General features: G+C 42.4%; 1 protein-coding gene across 1 annotated transcript; it reads left to right on the top strand.

The window, feature by feature from the left end:
• The first annotated feature begins 4,913 nt into the window (after positions 1 to 4,913).
• PRPF19 (pre-mRNA processing factor 19) lies at positions 4,914 to 18,385 on the top strand. Its single transcript, XM_020792414.3, has 16 exons — positions 4,914 to 5,109; positions 11,104 to 11,253; positions 11,520 to 11,596; positions 11,936 to 12,077; positions 12,185 to 12,258; positions 12,348 to 12,410; positions 12,999 to 13,040; positions 13,158 to 13,232; positions 14,592 to 14,667; positions 15,179 to 15,288; positions 15,524 to 15,679; positions 15,920 to 15,989; positions 16,163 to 16,248; positions 17,228 to 17,398; positions 17,671 to 17,776; positions 17,902 to 18,385. Exons 1-16 carry the CDS (start codon positions 5,091 to 5,093, stop codon positions 17,997 to 17,999), a joined length of 1,515 nt encoding a protein of 504 aa, XP_020648073.1. The 5' UTR covers positions 4,914 to 5,090; the 3' UTR covers positions 18,000 to 18,385.
• The last annotated feature ends 1,267 nt before the right edge of the window (positions 18,386 to 19,652 follow it).

Here is a 19,652-nt window from a genome sequence, read left to right as displayed (position 1 = left end):
GTGATTATCTCAACAGTAGTAGTTGTGAGTTTTCAAGATCATCCTGTGATAGCTAAACAGATTAATATATGTTAGTAAGTAATTCAATAAATTACAGTATGTGCCATCAAATCAATTCTGATTTATGGTGATTTCTCAGCGAGTACTCAGAAGCAGCTTACCTGTCCCTCTAGCACAGTGGTCCCCAACCTTGGGCCTCCATATGTTCTTAGATTTCAACTCCCAGAAATCCTGGCCAGCAGAAGTGGTGGTGAAGGCTTCTGGGAGTTGTATTCCAAGAACATCTGGAGGCCCAAGGTTGGGGACCACTGCTCTAGCATATTATAGCTTGCCCAAGGCCAGATGGTGTTAGCTCTTCTCCTACAGAGCACAGTGAGGAATCCCAAACCCATGGGTGCTTCAAACTCATTGAGCTATCCAGCCATCATGGAGATGAGTAGCCTTTGTCCACCCCAAAAAGGAAGAGAGCTTAACTTATCCATAGGGCCACAGGGAACAGGAGTGCAAAACAGTGGTCATAAAACAAGTATCAGGTGGTAATGCAAACAAACCTGGATAAATCAGATAACTATGCATTGTAATATGAAGCCACAGAAACAATTGATAAACGTCCAGTGACTATCAAGAGTAAGAGGACATGATGTGCTGACAAGCTGATTCAGACTTAAAGTGATCCTTTCAATGTTTTCTAGATTAATTAATTCATTCAGTTATACTGCACCCATCTAGTGCCTTGGCAGTACGTACTCTGGGCGGCTAACAATATTTGAAAACAAACCCTAGCTACCTCTTTCCACTTACAAAGCATAAATGGTGAGATCCAAAAGAATATTAAATCCTGAATATCTAAAGAAGAAAAAGAAATAAAGTACTCATAAGTTGTTTACCGGTCACTTTTTATGGTAGTGCTCTGGCACTGTGCAGTTTCCCAAAAACCTAGCGTTAATCATATTCCAATTCTCTAAATCCAGGCAATCTAATCTGAATATTGCATAAAACGACTTTTCCCATATTATGCAAATTAAGCACATTTGTTGTTGTACTCTTTTTGTATAAGCATGTTTTACCCTTGGTGTCATAAAGGTAAAAAGGTAAAGGTTTCCCTTGACAATTTTTGTCCAGTCGGGTTTGACTCTAGGGGGCGGTGCTCATCCCCATTTCCAAGCCATAGAGCCAGCGTTTTGTCCGAAGACAATCTTCCGTGGTCACATGGCCAGTGCGACTTAGACACGGAACGCTGTTACCTTCCCACTGAGGTGGTCCCTATTTATCTACTCGCATTTGCATGCTTTTGAACCGCTAGGTTGGCGGGAGCTGGGACAAGCAACGGGCGCTCACTCCGTCACGTGGATTCAATCTTACAGCTGAAGATCTACAGACCTTACAGCACAGAAGCTTCTGTGGTTTAACCCGCAGTACTTAGTAGAGATGCAGTATAATAGAATGGTTAGGGTTGGAACAGGGAGAACCAACCTCTCAACCAAACCTACTTCACAGGGTTGTTTGGGGCATAAAATGAGATGTAAATCTCATAGCAGTTATGTATCTTGCTGATATATAAAAAGACTCACACTTTTTCACACACACATATGAGTTCCAATGATATTCTTATGTGGTGGCTCTTGTTTTTGCTATCAGTTTTTATTGATGGCAACACCCACTAACAGATCCTCAATAATATCATAGGAATTTCCCATGAGTGGCACAGAATCATCTTATCTGAAGGGGAAAAGGCAAGGATCAGTGAAAGCAAGTTGTAGAAATCAGGAGCACCAGGTGTCGTTTCCTTCGGAGATACAGATCAAATATTTTATTATATTAGAAAACATCCTAGCTTATCTTTCTTTGCCATAGTTGATTTTACTTACATATACTGTACATACACTGTATAACATACACATGTATATACGTGCAATTTGTTGTTGTTTAGTCATTAAGTCATGTCTGACTCTTCGTGGCCGCATGGACCAGAGCACACCAGGCCCTCCTGTCTTCCACTACCTCCCGGAGTTGGGTCAAATTCATGGAATTTTCTTGGCAAAGAAATTGGAGTGGCTTGCCAGTTCCTGCTCCATGTGGATCATGTTTAGTCCAAACTCTCCACTACAACCTGTCCGTCTTGGGTGTCCCTGCACGGCATAGCCCATAGCTTCTCTGAATTACTCAAGCCCCTTCGCCATGACAAGGCAGCAATCCGTGAAGGGGATACGTGCACATACACCCCCTCGATCCAATATTGTACCTCCTTCCTACCCTTCTCAATTTTTCCACAAAGGTGCACTGAATGTATCTACACAGACAGTCAAATCAACTGTGCTTCCCTCTGCAATACATCACACCCTCCTCTGCTATTACCCCAGTCCTCTTTCCTCAGAAGCCCCCCATCTTTGCTTAGTTTACAAAGTGACATAAGGCTGAAATGTCCACTTCTGAATTCTCACTCCACCCCTTATCTGATGTAGCATTAAACCAGTAACATTAAAAAAAACCCTGAGAGGTGGCAACACTTGGGGTAGCAGCTAAAGGAAATGATGGATCACTATACCCTGCCCCCATTGAATATGTTATCTTTCTGTGATGATCAAGAAGGAGACACTCTGCCACAGCCCCAAAGGACTGATAGAATCAGAAAGCAAGACAAAACAATGTGAGCAAAAATACAAAATATCCCAAGCTCTGTCAGCCAAACAACACATACTGAATACTACAATCCTGCTTTAAGCTCTTGAGCTCTCCCCACCATTCCCCAAACTTCTCAAAGCCAAGGGCAACAGTTGGGAGAGTTCCAAAGGAATGCCAGCCACCATTAGGAATTTGGCAGGATTGTAATCCTGTACAGCAGCATTCAGGATCATCAGCAAAAATGCAGTTGCCATAATGCTGCTATGTATGGTTGTCTATATAGCTATGGAGTTCTTTATACCAAATACACCACTGAAAATTCTTGGTGCCCTTATTTGGGGCACCATACATACATCTGAAACCTTGTTCTTGTATTTAAAGTATGTCCCTCTGAAACATGAATGGCAGGAGAAAGTCTAGGGGTATGAGAAACTTTTTCTTCTGTTGTAAGTTTTCAGTCAATGCTTCAGAATAGCCTTCCCCAAGAAGGTGCCTCTAGATCAGCTGGACTACAATTATTATCACAGACACCCTCCCAAGCGCTGATCATGCTGGCTGGAAATGAGGGAATCTGTAGGAAAAGCTGGTAAAGAAAGATCTTTCTCCACTGTTACTTAGCAGTCTGGCTCGTTGGTTCAGTCTGTGTCCTGGACTCCAGTGAAAAAAGAAACAATCCAAATCTCCTAAAGGCTAGTAAAACAAGCTGGAGAGCATCACAGCATAATAAAAATACAGTACCTAATCATAAACAGTGCAGTCTGTGATTTAGCAAAACCACTATACGTACTTATTCTGTGTTTGTAACAAGTCTATATGTGACAGAGACTCATATCTACATTGTAACCATGGATATTTGCCTTTCTAAATCCTACATATATTTGTATGTTAATGTACAAGGACAGATATACGTCATTATACATGCTACGTATACCACTGTATCGTTGGTCCTCTTCCCCCATAAATTCTCTTTAAAGGTAAAGGTTCCCCTTGATAATTTTTGTCCAGTCATGTTCGACTCTAGGGGACGGTGCTCATCCGCATTTCCAAGCCATAAAGCCAGCGTTTGTCTGAGGACAATCTTCCATGGCCACATGGCCAGTGCGACTTAGACATGGAACGCTGTTACCTTCCCATCAAGGTGGTCCCTATTTATCTACTCTCATTTGCATGCTTTCAAACCGCTAGGTTGGCAGGAGCTGGGACAAGCGATGGGCGTTCACTCCATCACATGGATTCGATCTTACAGCTGAAGATCTACAGACCTTACAGCACAGAGGCTTCTGTGGTTTAACCCGCAGTGCCACCACGTCCCTCTTTACTCTTTACATAAATTCTCTTTACTCTTGGCCAATTCTCCCAATCTTGCCTACTGTATGTACCACAACCTGGTCTAATACAGGGACGGGAAATATTCTTGGACTGCAGCTCTCATCCAAATCCAGGCTTACTCAGTGCAACGCCACAACTTTTGAGTCCAGATTGTATGTGGCACAGAAAATCATTGCAGCAGTTCCTAATAATGGCAGGACACTAATTTTAAGGAGCAGCACAAACAGGGTGAGATTATTATAATTCACATTATAATTTTTACATTGCAGATCAGATGGGGATCTTGTGGCTAACTAGTTTACAGCATGTAGTTTTATAATGTTGCTATTGCAAGTGGTCAACCCAAAACCTCCCCTTAAAAAATCCTTCAGACTACGATTTCGCTGAACTGCCCTTTCAGGCTCCATTTTCAATCCAAATCTAGCGTTCAGTTGCTCGAACAGTGTTGAAATCCCACTGTTTTACAAGCATAAAAGTAATATACTTATGTTTATATAAAATTTCAGAAAAAGAAAAATACATCCTCCCAGAAGTAACACCCCCACTCAGAAAGAGCCTTCCCTGTGACGTTCCACGTCGAGACACGCTACTGAGGGTATGTGGGCAAAGTGTACATTGTTTTTTTTGAACTACGACTCCCAGAAATCCCTTAGCAGCCAGAGGAATTGTGGGAGCCGTAGTCCAAAAGCAAATCGGCCCACGTCCACCACCAAATCTAACGTGCTGTATTGCTTTCGTCATTTGCGCTTCGGGGACATGGCGAGAATGACTCCAGGAGGAAACCAAAGGCTGACTTCGAGACGTTTACGTCGGTCTTAAAACCCACAGGATCCAACTGTATGCCCGCGAATACAATAGCTTCCCCCCCCCCCCCGCGCGCGGCCTCATCCTCCGGATGTGGAAGTTGCGAATCTTCCGTAAACCGTTAAGTTTCTGAGGCCACGGCAGGAGGAGGGGGGGAAGGGAGATTGTGCGCGACTTCCGTTTCCGGTCGGTGCTGAAATCTCCCGCGCGCGCGGTGCGGCGTGGCGTCGGGTAGAGTGTCAAGGCACTGGACCGGGTTCCCGGAAGCAGAATCTTCCACCTTGGTTTAGTGGCCCGGAAGTACTCGGGGGCCCTATACCGAGGAGGCGTTCGCCATGTCCCTCATCTGCTCCAGTGAGTGGTCTCGTTTTTGTGCCCCTTTGGTCTCGCCCTTTACGCCTTTCTTCCTGTCCCCGCATAGCAGAACCCTTATTTGTAGTTTGTAGGAGGAAGAAGGATCGGGATGGGAGGCTCTCTATAAGTAACCCTAGCCTGTAACAGTTCTGAAGCGCCTTCACGTGTTCCTGGTTTCTCATGCCGTATTCAGTTTTAGTCTTTACATCCGTTTTGTAAGGCAAACCAGGAGTGTTTTTCCCCCAGGTAGCGGATGTGCGTTTTTTGGGCAGACTTCTGGGCTTGTGGGAGAAGCGAAAGATTTGAATGGTAGAGTTGCAGGTCCCTGCCTCAGTCGTTATCCTGCACCAGCTCTCGTGGCCCCTTGCCTCTTTTTCATTATTATTATCATCATCATCATCTTAAAACTGCAGAGCTAGAAGGAATTCTATGGATGATCGAGTCCAGCCCCTATCAAGGAGGCACAGTGGGGAATCGAACTCTGGCTCCGCAGCTAGATGCCTAAACCATTGAGCTATCCAGCAGTTCCTGGTTATCTCTGTCTTTGTGTAGAGGGAAAGGGCAGTGACACTTTTCAGGAGTCCCAGCGTACTTCAAGTGACTTAATTTTGGCTGATGTTACAGAACTGCATCCTTTAGGTTGCAGTTCTACACACACACTCAGAAATGCACCTCATCCAGCTCAGAAGCTTGTTACATAGAAGGGGGTAAAATTTGTTTTCTCCTACCTCTGAGACTAGTACTGAGCCCAATGGGCTTAAATTACAGAAGAGGAGGTTTCACCTGAACACTAAGGGCAATTTCTTGATGATGAAAACAGCAAAGAGTGTTAATCTACTTTAAAGATTAACATGGTTATTTCACAAAAGAAGTACAACCCATTTCATCAAGTGCCACTTCACTTTAATGATAATAGTAGTTTGCCAATGGAATCAGTTACATAGATTTCCAGTAGTATAAAACTCTAGCTATACAGTATTAGTTGTAGCAAAAACAACAACCTCTGGCACCTTCATCTATGGGAGTTTGGTTTGACATATGCTTTTATATACTGCACCAATACCTGATGAAGTGGGTTGCATTTCATGAAAGACTGCCAGATAAAATTTGCTATCATTTAAGGTGTTGTAAAACTTTCAGCAATCTAGATTACTGGTACACTTCCCATTGCAGTAAGTATTTAGGCAGTGGCAGATGGCGATCTTCAGGCAGAGGCAGAGAGCGATGGTCTGGTTCACATGGAACAAGTAGTTAAGTTGTAAGGCCATTGTAATCCTGTAAACTCAGAATGCTTTTGACAGCAACTTAATATTCTGTGAAGAATATCCTATAGCAGAAGAGGTTATTCTAGTATTTATACATGCACTCACTTATACACTCAGCACATGCATGTGGACAGATCTTGGATAGCTAGCGAAACAGGATAGTTGGATTTTGACTTCCAGCTCTCAAATATATCTTTGTTGATCTTAATTGTCATCTTGAAGGGCCTAATCTATTACACTGATGCTTGAATGGGTTCTTCAGTTTGAGTTTAATGGTTCTCTTTTCCTTCACTTCTGGCAACCAAAGCAGTGAGTCTATCTGATCTGTAGGTTCAGAAGTGTGACTGGGCTCTGTGGTTCTCTTACTCAAGCTTCTGCCTGTCCTGTACTTTAAAAATGCATAACAAATTTTTGACCGGTGTTTTGACTATGGATGTTGAACAGTGTCACTTGGCAATAGGTTTGGTTGCTAAAGTACCCATTCTGACAACTGTATTTTGTTTTAGTTCTTGTGTTTGCAAACTTGAACAGATAAATTACAGTATTGTGCAAATCATGAAATATATGTTTAAGTAGTAGTGTGGTTGCACGTAATATTTTACAGCACGATAGAAAGTTTTGAACATCTTTGCAGCTACCCTAAAATATGCCACATGAAACACCTGTTTGTAAGGATGTAGCTTAAAACAGCTTGAGAAATACATTTTTGCAGTACTTTTGAAATACTCTTAATGGCACATTATTTTTTCAGTGATTTCTAGGTTTGTGTTTGATTTTAGATTTTGTCTGTAATTAGACTGTTACTGTCTGCTCAACAAAGTTCTACAATTTCCCACCTGTATTTTGTCTCTTAAAGCTTCCTATGTTGAACATAAGCCTTATGGTTTCTTAGAACTTGAAAATACGGAGTCAAAAGTATTCTACCTGCTTGTGATTAATTACCTTTTACAGAACAAGGGTGAATGAAGCTACATTTTGAAAATAATGTAACAAATCAGTTTGAAATTAATTTATTGATTTAATGATTAATGCTCTCTAGCTACTTTAAACATTATTTTTAAAGGACATTTGAAACAATATATTCGCGAAGGCTTTCACGGCCGGGATCTAATGGCTGTTGTGGGTTTTTCGAGCTCTTTGGCCGTGTTCTGAAGGTTGCTCTTCCTGACGTTTCGCCAGTCTCTGTGGCCGCCATCTTCTGATGCCGGCCACAGAGACTAGCGAAACATCAGGAAGAGCAACCTTCAGAACATGGCCAAAGAGCCCGAAAAACCCACAAGACATTTGAAACCCTTTTAACAAGCATTTATTCTATCACTTCTATGTTTTTAGAAAAGGTTAACAGAACATAAGACAAAAATTGCTACCAGGGTACACTTAAGTTACATAATTACTTAAAACAATTAAATTTAATTCTTTGATTCTCTCCATCCCAAGTACATTTTTGCTTGCCATAGTCATAATACATATTTTACACAACTTGGCAGTACAGTTTTATTTTTAGAAAGGCCTTCCTGTTCATTTTTTTAAATATTGCATTTGAAAAAAATTCAGATTGTTTTTGCAGTTACATCAGAAAATGAACGATAATCTAAGTTATCAAACTCATTCAAGCAGATTTTTTTAAGGCACAGGAAGGTGAGCAATCTACAATTCAAAGGTGGAACCATAAATATTTGTAGGATTCATTCTTTACTCTGTTAGGACAACCATCAGTACTGGAAAGACTTTGACAATATTTTATAAAGAATAGTTTAAATTATCTTTATAGAACCCCATGGAACTTCATAAAATTAACACCCTTGCATGCGGATACATTTTCTCTACAGAATTAGAATTTGTAATCCTTATTCCAGAATGAGAATTTTGAACAATAACATATTTTAAAGTAAAACTGTTGTCACATAGGGCCTTTTAGAATCAAAAAGTATTCTAACTGTAAAAAAAGTCTCATTTAATTTTTTAAAAATTGCTTAATATTTTTACTTATTCTGAGCACACACAAAAATTATAATGATTTGTTTTTCAACACGTGTAGGTTAAAAAAATCCCACCCACTTTCAGACATTAAGTAAAAGGATTTTTTAAATTGTCCATGTTCTTTGGCTTTTAAAAAAAAGCTATTTGTCCTTGTGAAGCCAGAATCTAACAGGTGTTTGTGTCAGATTTGCATAACTTGACCTCAGCTGATGGATGAGGTGTCAGGATATGTGTCAGTTGTATGCCTGAGCAGAAACCCTATTTAACAACAGAGGTAGCCCTCAATTGACAATTAGCTGTGGCACAAAACTTTTGTGAACACCAGTGGGATTCTGGCCCACCTATTTCTAAATCGATTAGGTTCTTTGCAACCTGCCTGCCTGTCTAGTGATTATCTCTGCCTACTACAGCATGAATGAATTAATCTCTTAGAAATCTATGGGTTCTGTAGAACTGGCAAGTATAATAGAGCAGCGTACATGTCATGTTAGCATTTCTTTGCTCTGGCTGGGCAGATCTAAAAAGCAGCCTTGCTTGCTTCATCACATGTAAGCTGTTGTCTTGTAATTACACCCCAGTCTGTTTTGAATGCACCTGTGATGGTGTAAATGCTCAATTATGTGGGTGTGCTTCAAATTCTGCATCTTGAGGCCTCAAGAACGGCCTGTTGGTGTTATTAGTATGCACGGCATGTGTCTTTTAAGTCTGCAGGCTTCAAAAATCATCCTGCATCAGAGACACTTACTCATTCTCCTTGGGGACTATTACAGTTGAAGCAAACTGTTATTATCTAATTGCAGTGCTGGAATGTACAGGTGTTGTGTGCAACATATTAAAGAGCTCTGCAGTACTTGATAGTGAAGGTGGCAGAGAGATCCCCTTGCCTTCCTTCTCAATGTTTCTGTATATTGGCCTTTTTAACTCCAGAGTCAAGGATCCTAAAGCATGACTTGGGTGGAGAGTGGCAGGATTGTTGGCTAAAAACCACAGTATCTAACAAAGGAAGGGTTAATATTCTCTCATGGTTTACAGTAAGGAGTAACCTCACTGTAACCTGCATTTGCCATTCTTATATGAGCAAGTTATTAAACATACAGGGAAATACATCTCTACTGTGTTGCTGCATTAGCTATTCATATTACTGTACTTCTTTTCCAAATTTCCATGGCCCTTTTCTGGATTCAGAAGTTTCAATGAGCCAGTATTTTAAATTTCTGTTTTCCAGAAGTCATTTCTGCACTGATTTGTCAGGTGGAGAATCTCCTTCTGTAGCAAAACATTCTGTTCCATGTTCTGAGTCAGGTATATAGTTTGTTCAGGTGGAGCACAGGCTGAGAAGACTGATAATTCTCCTATACGAAGTGTCGAGTGCTCTCTGGAATACATCTAGCACTCCTTGGTAACTATGCATTGCAGGGAAAGATATATATGCTGTGGTTCAGTGAAGTTTGTCTACCCTTACTCATCTTTTCATTGAGGAGTCTCTGATTACTTTTCAAGGAACCCAAGTGTTCCTTGAAACACAGTCTGTATCTCACTGAACAGCTTTCTCCAAACCCACATTTCCTTCAGCATAATAAAGATAGGATTCATCTATATTGAGTTTTTACTCAGGTATAGGAATGCTTAGAGGTGTGGTAACATTTCCCTGCCCCTGCTCCATATCATTGCCTACCACTTGAGGAAGCAGGAGAATATGCAATGTAGGGTTGTCATGAGTGTGGAGCAAGTAAGTGTGTGACATCTAAGGCAGCCCTTTGGATTCCGATTTCTAATAGCTGGTGGGCTTTCCAGTGCCTCTGTTATCATGACAGAAACCTATCAGTTGCTGAGGCTAAAACCCAGCCATTGGAGGTTGGTATTCAGTTTCATGCAGAAGGTTGGATCCAGATAAATTCCATGGACCTTGGGTCTGTTGCAGTTAATGGAACTGTGTTTTTACTTACCTAGGTGCCATTGATTTCAATTAGTTTCCACTGACATTCAGTGACACTGCATTCATCTCAATCAGGATCCAGCACATGGCCCCTAAGGGGGGGAATTGCCCCCTCCTTTCTAATGTTTCAAATTAGGTTGTGGACTTCAGTACTTTTTTTTTTAACTGAGGGAGGTCTACATAGCTCCCAGAGGGTGCTGGAAGATAGAAATTGGCCCCCAAACATGGCAGAATTTCTCATCCGAAGCTAAATCCAACCTTGTCACTCATAGTATGTTATATACAATGCATCCTTTTCTGGTAGGTGCCCAGAGATCCTCAAGGAACTTTTAAAAATTGATATTTTATTCAATCTGTTTGAAAGCTTATTCATAATGGGTTGCTGAAAGTGTGAGTGTTCTTTCCTAAGCACCTAGATCAGAACAGATTCCATTCCACTGTGATGGAAAGATGGTATAGTTGAGTACATTGCATTATGGCTCATGTCAGCTTAAACAGGAATGTGTGAGAACCCACTTGTTACTATGATGGAAGACAGCTCTGTCAGGGAGGATTCTGTTCTTCCCAGAGTGCTTAAGAAAATAATACTACAGTTGGGTGAATAAATCTGGTTTTGGTTTTACTCTGCAGAGGAGGACTGTAAGAGATGCCTGACAGTTGTTTTTATTTTGAATTCTAGTGGGTTGGGATACTTGGTGTTTTCCCCCCCTTGTACTTGTTTCTATATTTTCACTAGCTCCCCCCCCAAACTGGGGTCATAGACATGGGTCTTTAAATTTCTTCTCAGTCCTTACCTGTAATTATTTTTTGCAGTTTCAAATGAGGTACCTGAGCATCCTTGTGTGTCTCCTGTCTCAAACCATGTCTATGAGCGAAGACTCATTGAAAAGTATATTGCAGAGAATGGAACGGATCCAGTGAACAACCAGCCATTGTCTGAAGAACAACTCATAGATATCAAAGGTGAGGAGTAGGGTGGAAAGTGCCCCTCTTTACTGCAGCAATCGCAAGATTTCCTGAGACTTGCAAAATCTCATGGGAGGGCAGATTCTGACAGAGCCTCTGCCAAAAAAATTGGAAATTTTTGATTTCCAAAAAAATTGCTACAGCTTTTTGTGATGTAGATTTCAGCCATTGATTGGTAGGTAGCCTTGTGAGACAGTAAGGATGATACTTGGGAAACAGACATCTTCTAAGAATTAATGTTTTCCTCTACCTGTCATTTACAGTTGCCCACCCTATTCGGCCAAAGCCACCGTCGGCTACTAGTATTCCAGCCATTTTGAAGGCACTTCAGGATGAATGGGTAGGTATCTCTCCCCACCCCCACTTGAATGTTACAGAATTTCCTCCTAAGATAACTAGTTCACTAAGATAACACACCTGAAATTATTCTCTACATTTTAAAGCATTCCTCCCTAGTTCATATAATCTTTCAGGGTGTCTAGATTGGATGTCATGCGAAACAGTCTGCTTCTGATTTGGTTATCTGCGTATGTGAGCAGGAGGACTAAAGTTAATGTCTTGTGCAAACTGGCATGCTGCTTTACCAAGCCAGCATAAGTCAGGAATCCTGATTTGTTGTTAACGTGGGAACGTGGCCACTTTGCAGACATCCACTGCTATGCCGATCTGTCTCCTTTAGGATGCTGTTATGCTGCATAGTTTCACACTGCGGCAGCAGCTGCAGACGACACGCCAGGAGCTGTCTCATGCCCTGTACCAACATGATGCTGCCTGTCGTGTCATCGCCCGTCTCACCAAAGAGGTCACTGCAGCGAGAGAAGGTAAAAGCCCAGCATCTTACATGCGCTGTGGGTTGTGTCCAGAGAAGGAGTCTATTGTGCCAATTGTCTTTTTGCCCTGTCAAATTGCACTGTATCTTTTCTTACAGCTTTGGCAACTCTGAAACCCCAGGCTGGCCTCATTGTTCCCCAGGCAGTACCATCCTCCCAGCCCAATGCTGTGGTATGTAACACATGTGCAGGAACTGACCATGGTTTTCATTCATTCTTTTCCTTCTCTGAACTAATACACTCCTCCTTTCTATATCTCAGGGTGCTGGTGAACCAATGGACCTAGGAGAACTGGCAGGAATGACCCCAGAGATTATCCAGAAGGTACAAAACAACCTCACTTCACAATTTGTCACTTTCTCCTTATTCTGTAGCAGCAGCGGGCAGCATGTGGGCCTGGGGCTACATGCGCCTCCCCTGGGCTGTTTTTACAGCCCTTGACTCATTGGACTCCCTGCACTTACCTCAGAAACAGTTTTCGTCCACAGAAATGGTGAATTGCTACTCTTGGAAGCCTGCAGGGACATGGATTCATCTTTCAAATTGGCCTATATTGTTTAAGAACAAATAAATCCATTTTTTCAGAACTGGATTTGACTGTTGGCCGTGTTTGGGTTCATGATTTGATACCTTTTAATCGCATTTTTGGCAATCTTTTTTGGCCCCAAGAAGATCCCAGGTGAAGAAAAATTGCCCCTAGATCTCCTAAAGTCGCCCAGCCTTGCGCTATAAAAATGCAGTTATGGTTTACCTATTCAGTTTTTAAAATGAGCTGTCCTTATAGAAACACATGTGCCGTTTCTACACCACTGTGCATTCCTTTGGCATTGCAGCTGTGATCCTGTCCACTGCCAGCCTGTGTGCTTACATGTCCATTTTGAGTCTGACTTCTAATACTGTTCTGTCTTGCAGCTTCAAGACAAAGCCACTGTGCTGACCACGGAGCGCAAAAAGGTGAGTACCACTTTTTCAGAGCTTATGTTGCGTGTGCAAACCAATAGCTTCCTATGTTGTAGGCTGATAGGAGGTTCCAATTCTACTTTGACCAATTCTGTCTTGTCTTTTTGATAGAGAGGGAAGACTGTGCCAGAGGAGCTGGTGAAACCAGAGGAGCTAAGCAGATACCGGCAGGTGGCTTCACATGTGGTGAGTATATCGTGCTCACAGTTGAGAAGGCTGTGTCTTGAGGAAGTCAGATGTTTCCTAAATGGTTCTGTGAATGTGGTTGAGTTGCATTTCTGTAGTTTAATAGGCCCATCTGGACAACGCTTGTCATAGGTTAACCATGACTTTACACTTCCACCATGCTTTGCAGTAATTTGCAGGGCTGGGGAAACTGTGCGGCTTGCAGATTGTGTTAACTTCAGAAATACGGGTTTCTTACTATGATGTTGTGACTAGACATGGGGACGAATTAAAAAAAAGGGTCGCAATATTTGTGAGGAATCGCTGATATGTCCCTTCATATTCACCAGTTCCAGGGACCCCAACAAATACGAAGAGACAAATATTTCCCCCATTTTTGTTCATCCCCTATAGGAAGAGAGGGAAGGCTAGTATTCCCTGTCTTCCTGTGGCTTTCCCATTCTGCCTACAGGCCTGCCGATCAGCCGATAAGCAGCCACCCACCTCCACAGCCAATCCCCTGCCCACTTCCTCTCCCTACCTTAGCTACTGCCACCATCCAGCGCCGCCGTGATCCAGCGCCGCCCGCTGTGGTGGCCTCTGCAGCCATGGCCTGCCTTAAGGGAATCCAGGCTGCCCTTTGCAAAGATGGAGGCTGCAACTTCCCTACCCTACATTAAGCTGCAGCCTAAATTAAGCTGCAGCCACCATCTTTGCAAAGGGCAACCAGTGTCCCTTACTGCAGGCCATGGCTATGGAGGCATGGCGGTGGTGATTACGGTGTGTTTGTGTGTTTTTTTTTTCCAGGCAGCCTGCGGCTGTTCCCCACCCCACCCCCAAACTGATTCATGCTTCATTGGTTCATGGGGAGGGGGTACTTCATGATTTGTCAACTTTGATGGATCATGAAGCCGGAAATGGCAATTCGTCCCCATCTGTATTTGTGATGCTTCCCCAGATTATTGGCACTTTGCTGCTTCTGTTTGCAGGGTTCGACAACTGTGCAGTTGTGATTGCCTTTTAAAAAAACCCTGTAACCATCACTTTTTGGAGTTATTTCAGACTTGCTTCCACTGCTTCTTTATGCAAGGGAATTGACTTGCCCTTGATGCCATAATCCCAATTTTTGCTTGAAGTAGCAAGTTAGGAGTTATGTCTGCAGTGGCCCGTCTGCCACAGATCCTCATGAAATAAATCAAAACTGCTTGTTTTGTTGGGCACCAACAAAGAGAAAAGTGTGAGCTACAGCCAAGGGCCTGAAAGCATGTGTTTTGCAATAGTTCCTCCCCGCAGTTGCTTGTCAGTTGATATGATTCAGTTGCAGGCCCTTCGTCTTTCCTAGCTTGAACTGTTAATGACAACACTGTTGTTTTTGAACAGGGACTGCACAGTGCCAGCATTCCTGGTATTCTGGCTCTCGATTTGTGTCCTTCTGACACCAACAAAATCCTCACAGGTACGTCAAGGTGTCCTTCCCAGAGTATCTCCTGCCCTGCCTGCTCTATGATAATATTTGAGCCGTCTTATTTCTCTTATGTGTTCTACTAATGTGATTTGCTTTTAGTTTTATTATTCTTATTATTTAAGTTATTGGTATTTCTGTTCTATATTATTAATTTGTGAACCACCCAGAATAGTGCTTTGCACTAATGGGGCAGTATAGAAATCTATGAAATAAATAATTTGTCTGTCTCCCTACCTATTTCTGTGTCAGAAAGATGTCAGCCATAGGAGCCTTCTGTCCATACAAAAGGAGTTTCTTCTCTTTGTTTGGTATTTTAAAATGTCAGTAATTTGGGATGTTGAACTTGTTTCTGAAGTCTTGGTTCCATAGTGTTACTTTGTCTGCATAGTGGTAAACCAGACATTGCTAACAGACAGCAAATCCTTCAAGAGTATAGCAGGGAGGAGTCTCTTTCACTAGGCTTTTACGATTTTGATTTCTGAGTTATACTCCTGTTTTGCAGGTGGTGCTGATAAAAATGTTGTTGTTTTTGACAAGAGCTCAGAGCAGATCTTGGCGACTCTGAAAGGACATACCAAGAAGGTCACCAATGTAGTTTTCCACCCATCCCAGGTTAGAACTCTGATTTCCTGTCTGTACTTCATCTGCCTGAGAGCATGACTGATTGTTTGTCATCTTGCTGAAGTGACTGTGTGATCTTGCCTGACATCCCCTCACAAATATATTGTGCGTGACTGCTACTAGCATCTGAGCTGATGACTTGGGATGTGTCTCCTGTTTCTGAACTAAAGAGACAAAAACCCTGCCTTAGTCTAATTCTGAGGCTGCTGTTCCTTTTCTTCTTCAGGAATTAGTGTTCTCAGCTTCTCCAGATGCCACTATTCGGATCTGGTCAGTCCCCAGTGCCTCATGTGTGCAAGTTGTGCGTGCTCACGAGAGTGCTGTGACAGGGCTGAGCCTCCATGCCACAGGAGATTACCTGCTGAGCTCTTCTGATGACCAGGTGAGACTGAAACGTGAAAGATAAAACAGTAGAGAAACAGTCTGGCGTAATATAAAACTGTTTTAAAATTCAGTTTACAAAATATCTCAGGATAACCTCCTCTCCCTCAAGACATCAGTATAAAACAATTAAAAAAAAGAAAATCAGTCAAACATTTCTGGAACGGATTTTTTTTAAAGTAAGGAAACAAAATCAATTCTCCACCCCAAACAAATGTAACCCTTAGTCTTTCTTTTTCAGTACTGGGCTTTCTCTGATATCCAATCTGGCCGTGTTCTCACCAAGGTCACAGATGAAACTTCTGGCTGTGGTAAGTATTCTGAGCTTTATCATAATTCCATGAGCCATGTTTGAGAACGTTGCACAGTGTCCAGGGGTCACTGTGTCAGTGTTTCATGAAAAGGGGAAGGCTGGTTGGAGACTTCCCATCCTTTTGCCCTTGCAGCTTTGCGGTGAATCCATTGTTGTTGTCTCTTTCTGCAGCTCTCACTTGTGCTCAATTCCATCCTGATGGGCTCATTTTTGGGACGGGAACGATGGATTCTCAAATTAAGATCTGGGACTTAAAGGTAAAAACAGATTTCAGGCGTCAGTCTTCTTAATCATCTCCCTCGCTAGACTGGCTATAACAATTATGGGCAGTGAGTATGAAGTGTCTGAAATATTTCTACATATCATACAAGTGAAAAATATTACTATTATCTCAGTGAGAAATTAGACAGAATCTGACCTGCACAGTTATATGAATGAGGAAGGCAGAAGAACTACTGCCTGTGTGCTGTGTAGATCTTCTGCTCGAATGATGCAAGAGCCTAGTATGACTAGGATGATTTTGCCTTCAAAGTGATACACATGATTCTTTATGTTGATATTGGATCCCCAGGATACATGGCACGATGACCTACACTTCCTGTTTTTTATTGTCAGTTGCAGTCTTGGTGTGAGTGGGTACAGTCACATTACATACCGTCAGCTAGAGGTGCTCAGACTGTTGTTAAGAGAAATTGGAATTCTGTTTGACTCCATCCACTTTTGAGAGGGGGAAAAAGAGGGAAGGCAAGGCAGTGCCACAGTTTCCTTATAAGCTTGAAAGAGAAATGAGCCACTGGCAGAAATTAATTGCATGGCCCGTTTCTTTTTAGGATTCACAATGGCAAGTTCTTGTGCATCAAAAGATGCTTCCAAAATATTTTGGCTGACATTGCATGCTGTGTCAGCCAAAACTCTTTTGAAGGACTTTGTTGAAACTTTTCTTTTTCATCCACTTAAAACCGCTTGGATCCAGTGTCTGAAGTTCCCTATATAATTATCTATCTGCCTGGATGTGACTATCCTGCTAAGATGGCAAGTAACTTTTGATAAGGTGGGGGAAAAACAAAAAAAGATGACCTCAATATTCTACTTAAGAATAGTATTTGAGAAAGAATGAGCTCTTGTTCACTGTGGGAGGCGGTGCACAAGCTCTGCATCTTTTGGGTAGAGGTGTTGCTTTCCATCTAGAATGGCTTAATGTGCTTCTAACAATCCTGTCTGGCTTGCCCTTTTCAGGAACGGACCAATGTAGCAAACTTCCCAGGACACTCGGGTCCCATTACTAGCATTGCCTTTTCTGAGAATGGTTACTATCTGGCCACAGCTGCTGATGACTCCTCTGTGAAACTTTGGGATTTGCGAAAGCTGAAGAATTTTAAGACACTGCAGCTGGACAACAACTTTGAGGTTTGTGCAGCCTTTCTTGCTGTCTTCCTGCCCCATCTTTATTTTGCACATCGCAGTCAGACTCTCTACATGTTCTTGGGTTCTTCTCCTGCTTTGAACCCTTATGGGCCCAATATGTACCCTTCTGGTATCTGGCAGAGGGGTCTGTAACCACCTCTAGATTGAGATGCCTCATTTGGAATGGGGGAGTTGTTGATGTAGCTGCCCCAAATCAGTGACCTGTGTGTGCTTCTGAACTCAAGGTGGCTAACTCAAAAGGCTTTTCTTTTTAGGTGAAATCTCTCATATTTGACCAGAGCGGCACTTACTTGGCCCTGGGTGGCACTGATGTCCAAGTGTACATCTGCAAGCAGTGGACGGAAGTGCTGCACTTTACAGGTGAGAGGATAGTGGCCTTTGTAGAGTTCTTGAGCAGTTCCATGTTCACACTTCCATTGGTGATTAGCAGTCTGTAGTGGTTTGGAGGCTGTTCGTTCCCTGACTGTCTGATCTCTTTCCTACAGAGCACAGCGGCCTGACAACAGGAGTAGCTTTTGGTCATCATGCTAAGTTCCTTGCATCAACAGGCATGGACAGAAGCCTGAAATTCTACAGTCTGTAGCCTCTCTTTCCAGAATGCAAAGGGAGTAAAGCCTATTCTTCGCTGTAGTATTAAGATGTTTGGGCAATTGTGACGCATATGGAGAAGTGGGGGGGGGGGGAGGTTGGGTGGGAAGTAGGGTGCATCATAGCTTTTAATCTCAATTCAGGCTGTCTGTAGAATGTCAAGTTCAGCCCTGTACTAAATTAATTTGTTTTTCCTCTTCCATATTTGTCCTTTTCCAGCTTGTCTGTGCTGTGATTGTAACAATATTGAGCTGGACCCATCCAGGGTTGTCCATCTAATGAGGTGGTTGCAAGGATGAGGATGAAGAAAGGGATGGGGAGATGTGCAGGTTTTTTGTATGCAGCTCTCTAGTTTCATTAAAAAAGAATTATTCAACTAAATTTGTGTGGTGTCGGGTAGTAAATCTGTCTATCTGAAATGTTTCTTTGCCCTTCCATTTGACAAAACTCCCCATATATCTTTCATGTGTGTCTTGCATGCTTAAAAGTAAGAGTGCTTCTGATTCAGAATTCATTTGGAAAACAAAAGGAAGCAAGGCTATTTGTTAGTTTCCAAACTGATCTTGCATAAATCAAGGAAGGTCCGGAGCAGCAGTCCAATCGAACTGTGGCTCTGGGAAACACTGAATATAGCTTCAGAGATTTAAAAAAAAAAACCAGAAGGAAAACCACTTGCTGCCAGTTAGTCTCACTGAGAAAACAAAAGAGTACTTTGGTGGAACTAGAAAGCTCAAAGAAAAGGAGATTGATGGCTTACACATCAGTCACAAAATGGAGCCTTCTTGGACTCTTCAATCCTAGAGCCCGTGGGAGGGCTCAGATTGACCAGATAGATTCCTCTACCCATAGAAGGAGCAGCCATTTCTTTTCTTGGCAGGGCAAGGGAAGAGTGTTAAACTGTTTTAAGTGACTGCTGTATGTATCACTTTTGTTTTCAGTAGGGTGAGTATGCATTGAGATTTATTTTCTTGTTTTCTTTTAAGCAGCTGTAGATCGGATTTTGCATTACATTTTAGAATCCCATCCGTTGAGTGCCTGTATGTGAATGTGACATGAATGTCTTGAGTCCCTCTATGCCCTGCCTTCTGGCTTTGGCATTGATGACAATCCAGCCACACCAAATTAAGCAACTGTCAGAGACGTAAAACTTCAGTGGAGAAAGAAACATTGGGAGGAAGATGTCATGCACCTGCATGGAGGTACCAAATCCCAGCAGGACTGGAAAAACGGTATTGGTGGTAGGGAAAGTTGTACAATTTTTACTAAGATGAAAGTCTCGTTTTATTTAGTGGCCATTGTTCTTAGAACAGGTGTGTGAACTGGAGAATAAAAGCGCAGAGAAGAGAGAGAGTGAGCCATCCCTAACACGTCTATAGAGGGTAGAGATAGAGAAGTAGAGAAAGTTAAAGAAGAAGTGAAAGGGATGAAGGTGGGTGAAAAGGGGGGTGAGTTAGAGAAGCAAAGGAAGGGAGTAGATGTGTTCTTGATGATGGAGGAGGGGGACAAGTCGGGAGAGACGAGGAAGGTGGTTGTTTTAGAAGATGAGTGGCAGGAGGAGGAAGGAGGGCTGCGAGTATTCAAAATACCGCAAAAGAAGGAGACAAGGGATGGAAGGTGTGAGAACTCAGAAAAAGAGAGAAAAGAGGGT

The sequence above is a fragment of the Pogona vitticeps genome, chromosome 1 (assembly GCF_051106095.1).
Source record: "Pogona vitticeps strain Pit_001003342236 chromosome 1, PviZW2.1, whole genome shotgun sequence".
Classification (NCBI taxonomy): Eukaryota; Metazoa; Chordata; class Lepidosauria; order Squamata; family Agamidae; genus Pogona; species Pogona vitticeps.
The sequence above is the reverse complement of the archived record's forward strand: the minus strand, read 5'-3'. Positions and strand labels throughout refer to the sequence as shown.

What these genes read in the sequence shown, in the direction of transcription:
- PRPF19 (XM_020792414.3), top strand. An exon ending in GGCAGGTGGCTTCACATGTG is followed by an intron (nt 13,233 to 14,591) that starts GTGAGTATATCG and finishes GTTTTTGAACAG; the next exon opens with GGACTGCACAGTGCCAGCAT. An exon ending in TAGTTTTCCACCCATCCCAG is followed by an intron (nt 15,289 to 15,523) that starts GTTAGAACTCTG and finishes TTTCTTCTTCAG; the next exon opens with GAATTAGTGTTCTCAGCTTC.